Source organism: Leuresthes tenuis, unplaced genomic scaffold (assembly GCF_036924035.1).
Source record: "Leuresthes tenuis unplaced genomic scaffold, fLeuTen1.0.hap1 SCAF_8, whole genome shotgun sequence".
In the NCBI taxonomy this organism is placed as follows: domain Eukaryota; kingdom Metazoa; phylum Chordata; class Actinopteri; order Atheriniformes; family Atherinopsidae; genus Leuresthes; species Leuresthes tenuis.
Window position 1 is genome coordinate 36,441,587 of NW_027325362.1, and position 20,125 is coordinate 36,461,711.

General features: G+C 39.6%; 2 protein-coding genes across 3 annotated transcripts in view; both read right to left on the bottom strand.

Moving 5' to 3' along the window:
• Nucleotides 1-3,367, bottom strand: part of ncapd3 (non-SMC condensin II complex, subunit D3) — a 40,926-nt gene extending 37,559 nt beyond the window's left edge. Inside the window, exons 1-2 of one of the 2 annotated variants that reach the window (XM_072391607.1) lie at nucleotides 3,289-3,367; nucleotides 1,994-2,166 (exon numbers count right to left, since the gene is read on the bottom strand). In XM_072391607.1, the coding sequence (XP_072247708.1) occupies nucleotides 1,994-2,166; nucleotides 3,289-3,340 (225 nt within the window). In that variant the 5' untranslated portion in view covers nucleotides 3,341-3,367. The remainder of the gene's footprint in view (nucleotides 1-1,993; nucleotides 2,167-3,288) is intronic. The other variant, XM_072391606.1, reaches the window with a different exon arrangement.
• A 10,625-nt stretch (nucleotides 3,368-13,992) lies between these two features.
• On the bottom strand, nucleotides 13,993-17,114 carry calhm3 (calcium homeostasis modulator 3). The gene is made up of 5 exons (XM_072390419.1): nucleotides 17,010-17,114; nucleotides 16,555-16,910; nucleotides 15,511-15,638; nucleotides 15,278-15,405; nucleotides 13,993-14,638 (listed from the first exon to the last, which is right to left on the bottom strand). The coding sequence occupies exons 2-5, from the start codon at nucleotides 16,839-16,841 to the stop codon at nucleotides 14,192-14,194; spliced, it is 990 nt and encodes a 329-aa protein (XP_072246520.1). The 5' UTR covers nucleotides 16,842-16,910; nucleotides 17,010-17,114; the 3' UTR covers nucleotides 13,993-14,191.
• Nucleotides 17,115-20,125: the final 3,011 nt, after the last annotated feature.

Here is a 20,125-nt window from a genome sequence, read left to right on the forward strand (position 1 = left end):
TTGAGACAACAGACTTTGCAACAAATCCTCTACATCCTACTTCCACTGGACATACCTCCACATACCTACGCTTTTTCTCCTCCCAAGGAACAGTCAGCTCTATGAAATAGACTCTCATTCTACTCCTAGACCACAAGACTACATCAGTCCTTGGATTTGTAGAGGCTATTTCCTGGGGAACAACAAGCTTTCTTCCTAAATCTACCTGCATCTCCCAATCACAAGCATCCTCTAAGCTGCTGTGCCTCCTTATTGTCTTGTTAACTTTCTCCCCCTCTTGAACAAACTGAATTGACATTCTCTTCACCTTAGACCCTCCTAAATTTACCTGCCTTCATTTATCTTCAATACCTGCAGCTTAGGGCTGTTAGGTCCCAGTTGATTGGTTGATTTATTGGTCGGTACGTTCTTGGATACGACCAAAATTCTGATTTCAATTTTTTTGCAGTGTTAATTTCATACAGTCTATGGATAATTTCATCAGGAGGAAAGTACCAAGTGCTAATGGGATGTTTTCAGAGTACCCCTGTTTAACAGCTTCAACACCTGTCTTCAGAGAACAACCCCCTTGTTTCACTATTTTGGATTAGCCCAACCCAATAGAGACAGGTAGATTGAACATCCATGTTATTCAACGTCCGGTGGTTTGCTGAATATTTATTTTGATTTTGAGCGTTTCATATACAGTGAGTCCTTTCTTGTCAGATTAAGCTGTCTATATGAACTGAATAACTCAATCTTATTGTAATTTAGCCATTAATCCGATTCGATGGCACGCATGTAACCGCACTGAATGTGGCAGAATTTTACCAAAATAGATGGCGGGAAGAGAGTCGAATGCAAAATTTGCAAACAACAGTTTGCATATCACAGTTCGACTAAAAACATGGCATATCATCTAAAAACAGTAATATTTCAATATTACAGACTATTAATATCATTAAACATATTTCAATATTTTCGTCTAACAGTTGTTTATTTGTTTTATAACTGCAGGCGCAGTGGCAGCAGCCCTCAGATACACGCCTTTTGTGTTTAATTGCCTTCTCGTGCTGATATCAGTATATTTTCGTAATCATTTTTTCAAACATCATATTGCGCAGATGCACGTGATGCAAAACATTGTCAGAGCCGTCGGAGTCGAGTTTGCCGTCAGACTCGAGTTCTGTGAGTGAGCAGCGCTGACCAACATGTCATTGGGGTCATCGGGTGGGATACAGTCAGGTGGGATACTGTATAAATACAGCCAACATACTATTTAGAATTTCAGCTTCATAATCCATTAAAGAAAATACAGGGTCATATAAATGATGACACATGGGCCTAATTCAGAATTAGCTATTCATAGAAGTTATAGAACTACCTGATCTCCATTACTCAAACTAACCCAGATTATTTTGGGGGATTGTTAAAATCCTAAACTGACCATCAAGTTTAATTGTAGATACGAGTTGGCTAACAAAAATCATGATACACATAGGTAAAGGCTGTGCTGTGAACAGCTTTCTTATGTTTTCTCTCACCCGGATTACAACCTTCTCTGGACAACAAACGTCAAGATCAACACTTCAGATGTACGAAAAGCACATTCATAGATGCTGCTGTTCACTCCTCTCTGGCACAAACTAACCAAACAAAACCAGAGCTTTGTGTCTCAGAGATCTCACTGTTTCCAACTACTGTAAAAGATTGAAAATAAAAGAAGGCATATCTTATATCATATCACATATCATAGGAAGAGAAATTAAAGAAGATCTATTCAAAGCCTTGACTAGTCTATATCATCAGTCTAAACATATTTACATTTTATTCCATTTCACACCAGGTCTTCATCAGCGTGGAAGTATCAGGTGATCATTATAGACAACACCCTGAATCACCTAACCAGCCATTACACAAATATTTGAAAAATTAAATCATTAAATATCTTTTATTCCTTACACTTTCAACAGACAAAGACCTACTTTGGTGAAAAGGTTTAGTTAAAGTTTACCTGTGAAGCTCCATCACTGACTGTAGAGTGTGGCTGTTCAGTAGCATGAGTGAGTAAACATTGGATTAGGGTTTTGAAGGGCTTCTCTCTTGTGGCAGTGAGCTCTTGATCTATGGTGTCATCTAGTGCTTTCATCTCTGTGAACTCCAACTCCCACACTGCATCCACCCAGCCTAAAAATCATATGGGTTATAAATAGCAGTTCGGTACTGGATATACAGAGTATACTTACTTTTCAGTTTTAGCATAGCATTGACTGTCCCAATTTTTTTTTTAAATCCTCTTCTGTACATCAAATGCATTACAGTAGCAGACTACAAGTCTTTTGTTTCCTATGATGATAATGGCATGACCCATCCCTCCCTGTCCCACTGGGATCATCCCACTGATTGTCTTCATTGGTTGTGCTGATTGAGCATGAGGTATGTAAAATAGAGTATGCTACTTTATGATGCTACAGTTACAGTGACAGCTAGCAAATAGACTCTCAAGGTGTGGATGGACTAGTTCAGTAGAGATTAATAATTAAGTAGTTGTCTCACCTTATAGTTTGTGGGCCTGTAGGCTACTGATAAAGCCGTACCTCTTCTTTGGCTACATATTAATTTCATAAGTTCCTGTTGTCAATCAGCTGAAGTAAAGTGACAAATAATACTGTCTCACTTCTGAGTTAGAAAATAATGCCTTATGTTGTTTACAAGCAAGGGCTTTTATTCTTTGCTTGACTGCCCAGAAGTTAAACAAATATGCCAGTTTCTTTAAAGGCAACTACACCTATGATTGTCACTCACTTTAGCTGAACTTTGAGAAGATGTTCGTGTTCTGTCACTAGGTACAGAAATCCATCTTCATTATCTTTATATAAGGATTTATTTTCATTTAGACATCATGACTAAATGCTTTTATCTTGGCTTCCACTTGGCAACATTTCTGAGAAGTCTTGACACTTATAAAAATACCTTGATAATTCTGGTGTCTGATAAACAACCAGTGTCTGTCAGTGACCCCACAACAGGCAGTAAGACTGCGACCAAGTGAGCCGTCAGCAGATTCAAACGTTGCGTTCCGAATACGATTTGTTTTGATTCCCACCCCATGGTTTTGCAAAAAACGCACTTTATTGGGGTATGAAGTGTTGTTCTCCTTTTTTAAACCCAGAAAAAATCTCAATTGACCCGGCTAATAGCAACGTCACAACACTAGCAAATTTAGCTTATACGAAGAAAATATCGGACATCATTAAGTACCTGGTGTTGTTAAAAATATAATAATGGTGAATGGTAAATTTGATTTACCTTCTGGAATCTCATTTAACTTCAGGAATTGCAGCGCTGATATCAAATCCATCTTGTTTATGTTTTGAATCGTCCCGCCCGAAATGAAAGACTTGTACGCATGCGCATTAAACGTGTCCTGGTCGCTTCTTCATTTTTCCTGTAAATTCTTTCACCTTTTTTATTACCGCCATCTTCTGGTCTGGAGTGTAGTTAGTTAGGTCATAACATGAAATGACTGCCAAAAGAAAAAACTTTAACAACGATTAAAAATAAGCACAGCAAATAAGATTAACTTTACAGTTCTGTATTTTGTTGATTCTTTTTGGAAATTCAAAGCCCAATAATAAAGAATTACAGTAGTTCAATCTTGTAGTAACAAATGCATGGACTAGTTTCTCTGCATCACCCTGAGACAGGATGTTCCTGATTTGGAAATATCACGACGGTGAAAGAAGGCAGTCCTAGAAACCTGTTTTATATGCCAATCAAATGATAAATTCTAGTCAAAAATAAGTCCAAAGTTCCTCACTGTAGAACTAGATGCCAAGGAAATACCATATAGACAATTTCTCCCTGATGCGCTCAGGTCCAAAGAGAACAACTTCAGTTTTGTCTGGATTTAGAAGCAGACAGTTCTGTGTCATCCAGGTCTTTATATCTTGAAGACATGTTTGTAGTCTGACCAACCTATTGGTTTCATCTGGTTTCATAGATAAGTACAGCTGAGTATCATCAGCATAGCAATGGAAATTTATGCCATGCTGTTCAATAATTTTACCTAATGGAAACATGTATAAAGCATGTGCTTGGACTGATAAAAAATAATCAGGTCAAGCACAGAACCCTGATGAACTCCACGACTTACTCTGGTGTGTGAGGAAGATTCTTCATTTACAAGAACAAACTGGAATCTATCAGATGAATATGACTTAAACCAGCCTAATGTAGTTCCTTTAATCCCAATAACATGTTCAAGTCTCTGTAACAGAATGCTGTGATCGATCGTATCAAATGCAGCACTGAGATCCAACAGGACAAGCACAGAAACAAGTCCGCTATCAGAAGCTAACAGGAGATCATTGGTAACTTTCACCAGTGCCGTTTCTGTGCTATGATGCACTCTGAATCCTGACTGAAACTCTTCAAACAGATTATTTCTATGTAAATGATCACAAAGTTGAACTGCAACTATTTTTTCAAGAACTTTAGACAAAAAGGGAGATTGGATATAGGTCGATAATTAGCCAACACTTCTGAATCAAGAGTAGGTTTTTTAAGTAAAGGTTTAATTACAGCAACCTTAAAAGTCTGAGGTACATATCCTATCAACAAAGACAGATTGATCAAATCCAATATGGAAGTGTCAATTAAGGGGAAAACCTCCTTGAACAGTCTGGTTGGGATTGGGTCTAAAATACAAGTTGATGGTTTAGAAGAGACTATTGCTGTTGCAGTTAATTGAACCTGTGGATGAATGTTAGCAGGAAAAAGCAACATATCATCTTTACAATGTTCTACATTCAGGAATTGCCTTTTAATAGGTCCAATTCCCATGTTCATTGGTTGACCAATTAGGATTTCTTTTGAACCCAAAAGTAACCATTAAACACATCACTGAGAATTCCCTCGGGGTCATGCATGGTACTTTGTACTTTAAACGTTATCTGTGTCCTCGTCTCCATCATCCACGTTTAGCTCCTTGTCATCATCACCCTCTTGTTGATACATTATGCGGGTAAGTGTGGTTTCAATTAGTCTTTGGGACAGTCCTCTCAAGCTTGTGATACAACAACAAGCACAGGTGACTACTATGGCTGTTACAACAGACAGAGACCAAACCACTTCTCCATCATGTCAGTGAAGGGGTCGTTGATCCCTGAGTTTTCTGTCAGCTCTACAGAGAGTGATGCGAGTCCCTCTTTGTGATGCTGCCTTCTGGGGAAGTATTGTTAGGAATAAAGGAACAGGAAAAAGTTCCAAACATTTTACACACCCCTCGTTTTTCTGCCAGCAACATATCCAAAGTCATCCTATTTTGCCATGCCATAAGGGAAGTTGGACCTAATTGTTCAGCAATGCCTTGTAGATGTAATTTATCCAATTAACATTCTTATTTATTGTTGCCCATCAGAAAAGGAAATATTCAAAATCTGAAGCTACTTGATTTCTAGCTTCAAACTCATCTGGATCTCCTCAGAAACCCAATGCTATCCAGGTACACGCTGCTGTCAAATGAACTTCCAGACACAGTTGAACGCTTGAGACGTTGCAGCTTCTCACCCAAGGCCTTAAAGTCCCCACAAGGAACAAATGGAAAGGCATCAGAAGCTGGGCCACTGCGCAGCTGCCCTGCCAGTTAGGTGGAAGGACAGGCCTCAGTTTCATATCCCCACGCAGACCAGACCAGAGGTCATGGAAGTCTGGTTCCAAAACCAAGATGCTGAGTAGTTACCTGAGTGACATTGATAGATTCTTGACAGTAATCTGTACCCACATTCTTACCCATACCTCTGTGGATGAAACATGTATTATTACTCTTATAAGCCAACGCTTTTTTCAGAACTGCTGGGAACAACAAAGAAAGAGTTTTACATTGCTCTGTGTTGGGTACAAAAGATTCATTTTACAATTGTAATGCACATTGTAAATCAATTGGGTCAGAGTGATTGCTTAATTTAAATGGTGCAGTTTCTAAATGTGGTCTGACTTTAGCACATGCAATACAATTAGATTGATATTTTGCCACGCATCATCCATTCCAGCGATTCATTCAGATCACAATAACCTTTTTTGAACTGCCATTTGGTCTTACAAAATTCCAACTGATACACTCGTGATCCGTCGGAAATCTTGTATCAAGATACGTTTCACATATGTACTTCTGAGAATACACATGTTTTCGGTTGCCTCCACATATGACAACCTCAGCTACCCTATCTTTTCCTGTGACAAAATGTAGGTTCACAAGTTGCCTGTTGGACCTGAGGGACCTCCTATCTCTGTGGTCAGCCTGTGTCAAGGGTGTGAGGGTGATTCATTGTAAGGCATTATCTTTAGTTTTTGTTAATCTGTGCTTAAAACCATATAATTAGAAATGACTATAATAGCAATAATGACTAACAATACAGAGCTGGTTCTTTTTAACCCACAAAATCCTGGTAATCTGAATGGATGCCACGGCCGCTGTCTGTCCATTTTCCCTGTCTTATTCTAGCCACACCCTATGTTCTCGTTTTAGCCGTTGTTTTCTTCCCGGAGGTTGAGATGAACCCCCTCCTGTTGAGAGAATTCCCCTTTGTAGTCAGACTCATGCCTCAGAGAACGGTGGTGGGTAACTAATCTTTCCCTACTTCTGCAGGTCGTGGCCTTACTAGTTTACAGTGTGATAAGTGAATCCAGGATATATACTTTTAGTTGCTGTGGGTGTTCTAAGTGGACCTTCCCACCTTGGGCTGGACCAGTTCTTTTTCTTTATCACTTTGATGAGGAGCCAGTCTCCAGGTTTTAGAGATTCCTCCACAGGGTCACCTGGAACAGACTAGACAGAAGAGATATCTCTACTTGTTAACATATTAACCATGTATCCTGCTAAGGTTTCTTCTTTTTCTTCATCATGTCTGGTGAATAGCTCGAACTGTGCACAAGTTGTGTACAAATACAAATAGTCTGCCATACATTATCTCAAATGGAGTTAACCCTGTGCTAGTTGGAGTAATATGTATTTTTAGGACTACTAGTGCTAAACAGTAACTAATTTTTTTTCCATGTCTTCTATTTTCTTCAACCTTAACTTCATTATTCCATTGTGTCTCTCCACCAAATCTGCTGATTGAGGATGATATGCACAGTGGTTTCTAAGGTTTATTCTTAAGTTCTTTTCCATCAGAAAGATGACATTGTTTACTAAGTGTGTCCAATTATTACTGTAGATCTTTTCAGGAACTCCAAATCTAGGAAATATTTTATTCACCAGTGCTTTTGTTACTGAGAGTACATCTGCCTGTGCACATGGAAATACTTCAACTCATTTGGTAAAAACATCAATTATCACCAGCCAGAAACGTTTTCCTTCACCTTTATTTAGTTAAATGAATTCCATGCAAATGTGTTGAAAAGGGCACTCCAGCCTCAGGAACTGTCCTCGCCATGGTCCTAGTCGTGAATCGTATTCTGCACATGCTTGACATGTTAGACAAAAATTCTTAACTAATAAATAATACTATACGCTGTAAAAACCTTGTTCATAATTGCTTCCATCCCTCCTGTAGAACCATGACATGGTCAATGGCTCAATACTGCAGCATATTTAAACAAATTCTTTGACAGCATGGGTTTTCGATTGTGCATTGTAAATTTATTTCTATGTGAGTTTCCTCTTTGGAGAGGTTTTTTTACTGGTAACTGAGCAGCAAAAAAGCTTCTTCATCTGCCATTCTATTACCTTTTAAGACAGGATCAGTGTTTGTAATATGTGCAGAACGTTTACAAATTGCTACTTTATCCAGCAGTTTAATAGCATCTAATAATTCTAAAATCAAGCCATTCAATGTTATGGAAAAACTAGTTCAGACAGTCAAAAAACAATTTCATGAGCTACACAATGTTATGAGAACCAAAAGGTAGGAGGAAGCCTCCCCCCATCATAAACCTTTATTCTTACAGCCTTTCTCATTGTATAACTTCATGATTTTTCTAACAATGATCGACTTTGAAGTCATGTCATCAGACCTGCGGCCATATGTCTTGGGACACTCGAGAGAAAAGAGGGGCAGAGCTGTCAACTGATTACCACCTGGTGGTGAGTTGGATCCATTGGGAGGAAAGACTGCACGACAGACCTGGTAAGCCCAAATGATTAGTGAGGGTGAACTGGGAAATTCTGATGTAGGCCCCTGTCCGCGAGGTCTTTAACTCACACATCTGGGAGAATTTTTCTCACAGGTTTGGGACGTGGAATCTGAATGGACCATGTTCAGGACCTCAATTGTGGGAGCAGCTTCCAAGAGTTGTGTCCTAAAGGCTGTTGGTGCTTGTTGTGGCAGTAACCGGACGACCCACTGGTACCTCACCTGAAACAGCTGACAGGTACCGAGTGGCTAAAAGGGCTTCAGCATTGGTGGTTGCTGAAACTAAAACTCTATAGGAGACTATGGAGAAGGACTTTTGGTTGGCCTAAAGCATGTTCTGGCAAACCATTTGATGACACAGAAAGGGAAACCAGGGGCCTCCCCAGGTTGTGCTTGACCTGGGTGGAGAACTGCTCATCTGAACTGAGGAGTACGGGGTACTGGAGTTATCCAGAGTTATCCTGTTGCATTCTTGGTACTAAGTCGATCTCGTTTACAGTGTGTGTTGGACTCTGTCAGGGCTGCCCCTTATCACCAATCCTGTTTGTGATTTTCATGGACAGGATCTCAAGGCGTAGAGGTGGAGAGGAGAGCGTCTGGTTTGGGAACCTCAAGGTCACATCTCTGCTTTTTGCGGATTATGTGGTTCTGTTGGCTTCTTTAAGTCGAGACCTTCAGCACGCACTGGTGTGGGTCACAGCTGAGTGTGAAGTGGCTGGGAAGAAAGCCAGCTCTTTCAAATTCAAGGCCATGGTTTTCAACCAGAATAAGGTGGAATGTTCTCTCCAAGTTGGTGATGAATCCCTGCTTCAGGTGGAGGAGTTTAAATATCTGGTTATCTTCTTCATTAGTGATGGTAGGTTGGTGTGAGAGATGGACAGACTGATTGGGGCTTCATCAGCTGTAATAAGGGTGCTGCTGTGGTCCATTGTGCTAAAGCGGGAGCTAAGCCAGAGGGAGAAGCTTTCAATTCAGTCATCCCTCTTTATTCCAACCCTCAGCTATGGTCACAAGATCTGGGTAGTGACAGAAAGAATGAGATTGTGGATACAAGCGGTTGAAATGGGTTTCCTTCAGAGAGTGGCTGGGCTAAGCCTTAGAGAAAGGGTGAAGAGCTCGGCCTCGGGAATTGGGTTAGGATGCCTCCTAGTCGCCTCCCTTTGGAGGTTTTTTGGGCACATCCTACTAGGACGAGGCCCGGGGCAGACCCAGAACTCGCTGGAGGGATTATATATCCCTTCTGGCCTGGGAACACCTTGGGATCCCCCTGAAGAAACTGGAGAGTGTAGGTGGGAATGGGGATGTCTGGGGTTCTCTCCTGAACTTGTTGCCTTCCGTGATCCAACCTCAAATAAAACAGAAATCCAAGAGTTGGATCATGTTCCAATGTTAAGTGAGAAGACAATTGTCTTAGAGAATGGCAGATGAAATTTTATCAGAACAATATATGATACCCAGTACCACTTCCAGATAATGTTTGGTTAATGTGTTTGCCAACAGTCCTTTCTGACATATCCTGTAGTTGTGGACAGTATCTATAATATTTCATCTGTGTGCCCCTAAACAAGTCCAACAGTCATTATATCTTACTTCTAGTTTTGACATCTCCCAGCCTCAGAGGCTTGAGCTGTTAAATTCTCCATTATGTTTATTAGAAAGTCTCTAACTTCTCTGCTTTTTTGTTGCTGTACTAGTAGTGTGGTCATATAAAATATATTCAAGTGAAAACAGGGGCTACACGGTGGTATAGTGGTTAACACCATTGCCTCACAGTGAGAGGGTTCTAGGTTCAACTTTTCTGTGTGGAGTTTGCATGTTCTCCCTGTGTATGCATGGGTTCTCTCTGGGTACTCTAGCTTCTTCCCACTGTCCAAAAACATGCATGTTAATGCATGCTAATTGTCCTGGAGTGTGTGTGTGGTTGTTTGTCTCCTTTGTCTCACTTGTCTCTGTGTGGCCCTGGGATGGACTGGTGATCTGTGCAGGGAGTACCCCACCTCTTGCCCAGTGACCATTGGGATAGGCTACAGTCCAACCCAAGCAACAGATTAAGCAAGTATAGAAAATGGATAGGTGGATGGATGGAACTGAAAACAGGCGCATGCTGCTGGAGAGAAGCTTAATGAGAATGATATTAGTGACAGAGTAATACCATCCATGTAATTTTGTACCTGAGCACATGAAAAATATTTTTTACGCCATCTTTAAATCAAACTTTAAAGCAAAGATTTTGTAGAAAATAGAAACTTTGTGCAAGTCTGTAAACTAAGTTTGGTCCCAAATGTATTTGCATGTGTTTATCAGTTTGTGTGGGTGAACATGTAAAAATCTTACATGCAAAACTGGCCAGTCCACGCCCTAACATATTCAAACGACCCTTGTGGCATGGGTTGATCTTGTAAGGAAGCCCTGTGGATCGAGGAGTCACATTTTCCAGTTTCAAGCTATCAGTACTTTAAAAAAATCTAGCCATGTGAACTGTTGAAGTTTGTTCCAAAAACCTGCCTGTTTCTTTTATATATTTACAATACATACTTTTAAATAAATTGTTTACATATTTTTTCTATCAACAGTTCTCCTAAATGCGGTCCAGTTTGTACAACCATACAAAGCTAAAAACTTAGCGAGTCTTAGTGAGGTCTTAGTCTTAGTGAAAGCCTATATTCTGCACTATAACCACATTAGAATATGTATTAATTTAGTACAAAACCTGTACAGCCCTGACAACCCTGAAAAAAAGGAATCCCCACTCTTGGAAGGTGCTCAAGCATGTTTCACTTTGTAAAACTGAAAAAAAGATCATTAATACAACACAAAACTATCTTTTCTGAACATTGTGGCTTTGTTAAACATACCTAATGGCATTTTTCCATTTGAAAAGCATTTATTTCCTCAGCCATTGCCTTTACAGCCTAAAGAAAATAATGAAAATAGTGGTTAATAGAAGAAAAAAATGATAAATTTGTTAAATTCAATTTTACTCCCATACTTCATCCATGTCACCAAACACACCTTTCTTGTTGGGAAGACAAAGGGTTGGATCCAGTTTTGGCATGAACTCACTAAATCCCGTGTCCTTCACTATGCTGAATGGCTGGGTGTCTTTGACAGTCATTGACTTCGAGGCCTCATCCAACTCCTTCTTTCTGGTCACTGGGAGGAAAAAAAATACTTGGTTTTTAAATATAGAATTAGTTATCTGTTCCATGCTCAAAAATGCCTCAGCATGGATGAGGTGTTATTGTTTTACCCCAATTCTTTAGCACACAACAGACACGTCATTTGGATTAAAAGAAAAGACAATAAAAAAACATAATATATAATGATTTTCAAACATAAAACACATTACTGAAAGTGTACTGACTTTATTGGGAGAGATCAAAATTACTCTCTCTCATAGGCTCCATCAAAATAAACATTTTGCAGTATAACAAAATGCGCCTCTCTATCACACACAAACCAAAAATTGCCAACACTAACCCATGAAGTGAAGCATGAACGGATCCATTATATATATATACACATATATACATCCATCCATTTTCTATACCTGTTCAACTCAGGGTCACAGGGGGGTTGGAGTCTATCCCAACTGTCATTGGGTGAGAGGTGGGATATTTCCTTATATACCTTATATCATCATTTGTAAGTCGCTTTGGATAAAAGTGTCTGCTAAATACATAAACATAAATATAAACACGTGTCTCTCTGTCATCTCTGTCTCCTCCTGGTGTGAGAATCCCCCATCTGTGTCTTTGCACAAACATTACCAAACAGGAATGTTGCTGGGCCTCCCAAAGGTTAAATTTCATATTAAATTCACACTTGAGTTCACTACACATGTACAGTAAAACATACAACGTCTCCTTTAAAATAATACAATAGAATTTATTATAGTTGGCACAATGATTAAATCAATGGTACATTCATCAATAAACACTATTGTCTCCCTAGCTAATCATATGTACAAAATAAACAAACAATGGGAGACGTGTGGACGTGTGTATTGGAGAAGAGGGAAGGACTCTGAGACAACTTACTGACCATGTGCTCAGTAAGTCATGCGTTAAGCAGAGAAGCGACATCAAAGGGAATGTGTAGCGCATGTTACCTGGAGTTCTCTGGTCTCTTTGGGTGCTTTCATACTGGCGCTGCTTGGTCCGGACCACCGTTTGTTTTCTTGGATACTCTGCTTCTTTGGGCAGGTATGAATGCTCATCAATATACTGGTGCGGACCAAACAATAAGCTGGGTTTTCTACATGGTCATATTTTTCTCCTTATTGGTCAGTGATCATTTCAGGTAACAGCACCCAAGATGAGCAGCTGTTGTAACAGCGTGATGTTGTCCAGGCAGTGTGGTCCACTTTAAAAAATGCAGTGTAAAAGTAAACCAAACCAAATGAAGGTGTAACATTTTTTGACATTCCCTGCCCAATCAAACCTAGTCCCTTGGACTATCCAAGTGTGAAAGCGTTCTTTGTCAGTGTACACACATTTGCCAGCATGTGAAAGTGAACAGCAATCATGACACTCCATGACATAAAGACTATGGAGGGCGGGATGTTATAATCCCTGTCTGGGTGTCCAGTTGTGGTTAACAAAGACCTCAAAGATTAGTGTGTGCCTTGCCATAATGTAACCAGGTTAAACAAAAGGGGGATGGTTAGTTTGCATGCAAGATCACAACTAACATCAGCTCAACTCAAATTAACCTTACTTTCTAAACATTATCGCCACAAAACCTTTGAAGAGAAAAGTCAATACAATGCACTTTTGATGACCTTCCTGAAATGGAAGGTAATTATTCAAAAGAGGTTGGCTCCTTGGTATAATTCACAGCTGCATGCTTTAACACAGTCTATAAGAAAACTGGAGAGACAATGACGTTCCTCTAATTTAGAAGTCCCAATTAGTCTGGAAAGATATTCTAGAAGCATATAAGAAAGCCCTTCGTAAAGCTAGAACTGCTTATTATTCGTCACTGATAGAAGAGAATAAGAATAATTCCAGGTTTCTTTTCAGTGTTCTAGCCAGACTGACGAAGAGTCTGAGTTCTGTTGAGCCATGTATTCCTTTAACTCTCAGTAGTGATGATTTCATCCATTGGTTTCCTTAGCTTGGAAATTGTTTTTGAATTGGCTTTGTGTGTATGGATTGGACTAATTTTAAATTTAATTAATTGGATTTGATTGGATTATTATTACAATGAATTGGACTCTAATTGGCTTGAATTGGACTGTATAACTGAAGTGCCTTGAGATGGCATTTGTTGTGATTTGACGCTATATAAATAAATTTGATTGAATTTAATTGAATTGCACTTTTAAACAAAGGATATTCTATGCTTAGCTATGTGGCACTAATGCTAATGCCCAGGGTGTTCTGTTGTTACCATGGTACTTGGAATATTCCGTCCTTGAAGAAAAGGGCTGGAAATGGATCTGTGTCCATTCAAGGTCTAGTCTTTGGTATAAATCCCTTGTACTTTCTAAGAGGGATTCTGATCGGGGGTGGTCAAGGGGGTGTGGCTACCTGGAGAGGAAGTCATGGAATTTCAGAGTAAAGTCCATTTTACTCCACATATGAATGACTTCAGTTGGTGATATCCTCAACAGGGGGTATATTGCTATCTTTAATAAAACAAATGTAATTTCTTCAATTTGAGACCAAAAAACACAAGTTTGAGGTGAAGCAAGACATATTTGCACACAAGCCAAGTTTTTTTGTGTGTGAAGGTAGAGTTTTGAGAGAGAATAACAACACAATATCTGAGTGTAAAATTGGACTTTATTCTTTTAAACTTTTTCAACTGTGTAACTTATCATGTGATTTAAACTAATTTAAAGCACATGATAGTGCTTTAGTGATTTTGCCTTGCTATGTGCCTGTGCCAACTCCATTTGCTGAATAAGACGCTGAGATACAACTGAAAGCTATTTTTCATTGGTGACTGGATTTTTGAGAGTAGCATTATGTTCACTTTATTTAAGTTTATTAATACACTCAGGTAACCTATTTTTTTTAATTACATTGCTGAATGTCATGCCACAGATACACTCTGATGAGTCCATCCTAAACATCAGAATATAATGTCTTCCCTTCTCGGTCCTCCCAGGTAATACATGCTCTGGGTCTGTGGGCAATCCTGGTCACATCAAGTTCAGGTTTACTGTAATACCACTTATTGAGCAGTTGGTCCATCTGCTCCTGCTTTGTTATCCCATGAAGTCTCTCTTCTTCATTCTCACACTCCTCTTTGATGTTGCTGATGAAGGGTGGATGTGGAAGACGAAGTATGGTATCCTCCCTTATGTCCTCAAAGAACTGGACCACACATTTCCGGGCAAAGTCACGAGCATGTAGAATGCAAGTTTCGTCAAACAACTTCTGCTCCACATCAAGGTAGTTGCTCCAGTACCGTGTCTGCAGGAAAGTGGCATGATCATCAAAGCAGGGCTTGATGAGGCGTCCCAGTGCTCCTATAACAATCAGGAACAAGAGAATGGACCAGCCAACTGCCTAGAGAGGGCGAGGAAACCAAACAAAAGAAAGCTAACAAAATCTATGTTGTGCAATGACTGTGACAAGCTTACAAAAAGCCATCTGTCAGTGAACCAATTGTTCTCCCGTATGTGCAGGGTGTGTTCAAACATCTAACAAAGGCCTTATCATCAGTATGACAATAATTCTCTAAGGAATGATCCTAACACTATAGTTTGGCCTCCTGTATATGTTTTTATTTTACTTTAAGACTTTCCTCAATGATTAAAGGAAAATTTGATCACATATTTTCATTGGCTGGATATTGAATCAATCATTTATGGCAACTTCGTAGCTCAGATGGTTTTCAGTCACAGTGAGACAGACTTAGCTCAGATTTTAAATATGATGCATATTTATTATATTATTTATTATACACAAAATTAATCCCTAAGATCAACCACCCCAGCTATTTTTTACTTTTCTGAATGCTTACTTACCTGGCTTAGGGCCCCCTGCATATCTGAGGAAGCCCCAAGGTGTGATTTTTGCATAATTAGTTTACAGTAATACGATGCAAAAATGGTCAAATATATGAAATTAATAACAAAACTGATTAAAAGTTTTTATAAAAATTATCTTTGTAAAATTGAATAGGAATTGACTGAGACAGCCTACCTGTGAATAGCAGCGAACATAGCGGGAGACTGCTTTGCGGAAAGAGCTGTTCCTGAAAATAACATCCTCCTTGCATGGCACTTTGGCCATGATTCTGATCACATCCAAACCTGTGTTGTTAGGCATGCCTAAGGAAACATGTCAGATGTACATCACACAAACTAATAATGTACAACAGCAAAAACTATGAAAAACTCAACGGATTTTTCATGTGTTTCACGTGTTACAGATACCTGAGAAAAGTCTAGGGTCTACACTCAGGCTGAAAGCACAGATAAAGATTTTCCCATCCAACAACGTGACCAGGATCCACACCATTGGTGCAAGTAGGGCCCTCTGGAGCATGGCTGAAAATAGGTATCTGCAGAAAGATAATTTATTGACCTTAAACCTTGTACTTTCTGCAGCCCAACTCTTGCATGTCTCCTTTAACCATATACAGTCTCCTGCTACAAATAGACAAGTAGTAAGCTGTGTTTTCAAGAAAAAGAATAAATGCAGTAACTTTAGTTCTTTTCATTTGAATTTTAGTCAAAATAAGAAAATAAGTTACAAATTCATATATAAATTGTTAATGGACTGTATCTTTATAGAGCATTTCTAATCTATCTGACCACTCACTTTTACACTGTATACCACTTTCACTCATTCACACACGCACTGATACAGCTCCTTTCAGTCTTTCCAGTACTCCAGGCTATGTAGTGTTTTTTCCTCTCAGACACATTCACACATCAATGAATGTATCAGAGGCAATGTGGGGTTCAATATCTTGCCAAAGACCACTTTGACATGTGGTCTAAGGAAGCTGGGAATTAGACCACCGACCTTCCAAGTGGCAGATGATTGCTTTTACTCCTGAGCAACCAAACATGGTTAGCCTAGCTTAGCATGGAGACTAATAGCTGGTAGAAATACTGCCCTGTCTCTGTTGAAACATACACCAGAAATATCTATACATCATATACTGGCATGTTTGTTAAATTCTTACGCACACCAAGTAAATAGAGAAAATGTCAAGTTCAAGCTATTTATTGACATCCCTTGCATTTATGCAATTCCTCAAGCTTTTGTGCATGTTGACAGATGAAGGCCTGTGAACACAGGTTTTCCTCCATGTTAGCTGTTCTGTGATGATAAAGACAGCTGCAACAGCAGTTACTTCTTCCTACTGATAAAGCTGTTTTATTGTCACTAACATTTTCAATTCACTGTGTGCTGAAATGTAATAGTAAGAACAGTCTGTGTGTTCTAAAGGCAGTAAATATATTACTCACTTAACAACTGCAGGATTTTTGGATCTGTTCCCAATGGGTCTCATCCACTCGTCCATCATGACACCTGTATGTCGGTTGACTAGGACCCCCAAGAAGAACAATATGATGGGTGGCACAATCATGACGCCCAGAGAGTACAGTTTGTTGTACTGTGGAAGGCATGGGCAGTTAAAGTCAAAACTGGTGTAGAGCTTGACGCTGACTAGAGCAAGGATGATACAGATTCCATTGGAGATGGACTCAGAATTGGACTGGAAGTACTGGAGGACTAACTTTAGACGCTCCATAACTCACACAAAGTATAAGTAGTGGGTGGAAGAAAAGCAAAGAGCTCTGGTTGCTGTTGTGTTCGTTTTCTTGAATAAAGTAAAACAGAAATAGATCAAATTGCAATTTTTTGTTTGAAAATGAGATGTACAAATATGCTGTCAAAATGTGCCTAACAGTTCACTTACCTGGCAGTATGAGCTAATTCATATAAATAAAAGTCGTAAATCCACAATTTAGCAGTCTCAGCAAACCACTTGAGCGTGTGGGGAGTACCTACAAAGTGCATTCAGGAAAGCTTCACAGAGACAATGAGAACGCATGAACACACCTGAGCAGGTGACATAGCTGTGTGGACACACCCTGGTCCACTATTAAAGGTGTACTCACAATCCTCATAGGTTTAAGCAGAGAAAAACCGACATGGCAGTTGTTCCTGCAAAGGATGTGTTTACGATGATTGGGCCTGCGGTTGCTCTGAAAGGTCGATAGTAGAGAGAATAGTTCCTTTTTATTAATGTAGGATAAGAATTATTTCAGAATTTTTTGCTTTGAAAACATCTTATTCTAAGTACAGTAAAGAGCATCTGAGGTAATGTGGTCAATATCAAAAAGTCTACTTTCACTCGTCCATGTTCTCTCAAGCCTAGCTGTCACAAGCAAAGCAAAAAGTAAGCAATGGACTTGGGCACCTTGGTTAAATTGGAGGTATGAAAAGTTTCGTCTGTATTTCCATTTCCAGTTTAAATGGAAAGGGGAGAAGCTGCAGCTAGTTTGTATTTTGAATATCGGCTACAGAAATTAATTGTTTTTATCCAGTTCACTTTTTAAAGAAGATCTAATTTGTTAAAATCACAGTTTTCTATATTCAGTTCAATCTATAGGAATGAGCACATCTCTCTCACTTGCAGTGTTTCCATAATTGTTCTATAATTGTTCACTAGTTCTTCCGTATTTACGTTACTGCGCAGAGGTGTGGAGAAATAACTATCCGAGTACTATATATCCATTAATTAGAAGAAAGCTATATGGATCATTCATGGGGCAGGATACAGGGATCACACACATCCATTATTATAAAATAAAAATGAAAGATCTTGTGGAATTACAGACGGCACAAGTAATATTTAAAGCAAAAAAATTTTATTGCCAAGAAATATTGAAAAATTAATCACTGAAAGGGAAGGGGGTTATAATTTAAGGGGAACGTTTAATTACAAGACAAGATGTACGGCAAGAAGTTTCTTTTCCAAGATGGTGCCGTGCACAGTTGCAGCGGCTTGAGGCTCCCCACTACCTGTGCACCTTTTTGTATTTTATACGTCTTTTATATGTCTCCTTGTGACACTCCCGTGCCGCAGCAACCCCATCTACAGCCACCAAGGCCTGATACTCATCGGATTTCAGGCAAAAATGGATATTACAAGCACCTTCTCACGGACTCACAACCTCCGGTAAGAGTATAGGAGGGGGACTCTGTGTTTATATACTTGAGAACTGGTGCTCGGACAGCAGAGTAATAGACACCTATTGCTCACTGGACCTAGAGGCCATGCCTGTCCAGTGCCGACTATTCTACCTGCCACGGGAGCTAACGGCAGCCATTGTGACTGCTGTTTTCATTCCTCCCAGCGCTAACGTCAGCATGGCACTCAACCAGCTCCAGCTCATGGTGACTAAACAACAGAGAGCTCATCCAGATGGCGTACATATTATAGTTGGGGACTTCAATCAAACAAACCTCAAGACTGTACTCCCCAAATTCCACCAGCACGTCAAGTGTGCAACTAGGGGAAAAAAACACACTGGACCACGTTTATTCAAATATAAAACATGCATATAGGACGACCCCCCTCCCCCACCTTGGACAATCTGATCACCTCTCTGTGCTCCTCTTCCCAACCTACACCCCCCTCAGCAGGCAAACGAAACCAGTCACACAGGTTTCAAAGCCTGGCCTGGAAATGCCCTCGACCAGCTGCAGGACTGCTTTGCCTGCACAGAGTGGAGCATTTTCGAAGATCAGGACCTGGACACACACACCGAGTCTGTCCTCTTCTACATCAGATGCTGTGTAGAAAACGTCACGGAGGATAGACGCAACCGGGTCTTTCCAAACAGGAAGCCCCGGATGACAAAAGAAGTAAAAAAAAAAAAAAGCAAATCCTCTTGTGCAAAAAAAATTTAAAACAAAAACAAACTATTAAATGTGGTTTGCTGAATATTAGATCTCTCCCTTTGAAGTCTCTGTTAGTGAATGATTTGATTTGTGATCATCATATTGATATATTTTGTCTTACAGAAACCTGGCTGCAGCAGGAGGATCATGTTAGCATTAATGAATCAGCTCCCTCTGACTATTTAAATGTTCACGTTCCTCCAACCACAGGTAGAGGAGGAGGAGTGGCAGCTATCTTCAGATCAGGGTTACTAATCAGTCCTAGACCCAAGATTAGTTTTTAGCTCTTTTGAATCTCTGATTCTCAGTTTTTCCCAAAGTGGAAATCACAAAAACCTCTTGTGTTTGTTGTTGTGTATCGTCCACCTGGCCCTTATTCTGAGTTTCTGTCTGAATTCTCAGAGTTTTTATCCCAGTTAGTGCTGAGTACAGATAAAGTCATTGTAGTGGGTGACTTTAATATTCATGTAGATGTTGAAAATGACAGCCTAAATATTAACTTTAATTCTATATTAGACTCTATTGGATTTAGTCAAAGTGTTCACAGACCTACTCACTGCCTTAATCACACCCTTGACCTTGTGCTGACTTATGGCATTGAGAGTGAACAGTTAACAGTGTTCCCTCATAACCCTGTCTTGTCTGACCATTTTTTAATAACTTTTGAATTTACATTACTTGACTACACGGTTTCTGAGAAGAATTCTACATATAGAAGGTGTCTGTCAGAGAATGCTGTAACCAGATTTAAAGAGTTGATTTCATCATCCTTTTCTTCACTGCCATGTGCTGATATGACAGAGGACGGCTACCTAAACTTTACTCCAGTAGAACTTGACTCTCTTGTTGACAGCACTATAGCTTCAATGCGTACAACACTGGACAATGTTGCCCCTCTGAAAAGGAAGGTAATCAGTCAGAAGAGGTTGGCTCCTTGGAATAATTCACAGCTGCGTGCGTTAAAGCAGACTGCAAGAAAGCTGGAGAGACAGTGGCGTTCCTCTAATTTAGAAGAGTCTCAATTAGTCTGGACAGACAGTTTAATAACGTATAAGAAAGCACTTCGTAAAGCTAGAACTGCTTATTATTCATTATTGATAGAAGAGAATAAGAATAATCCCAGGT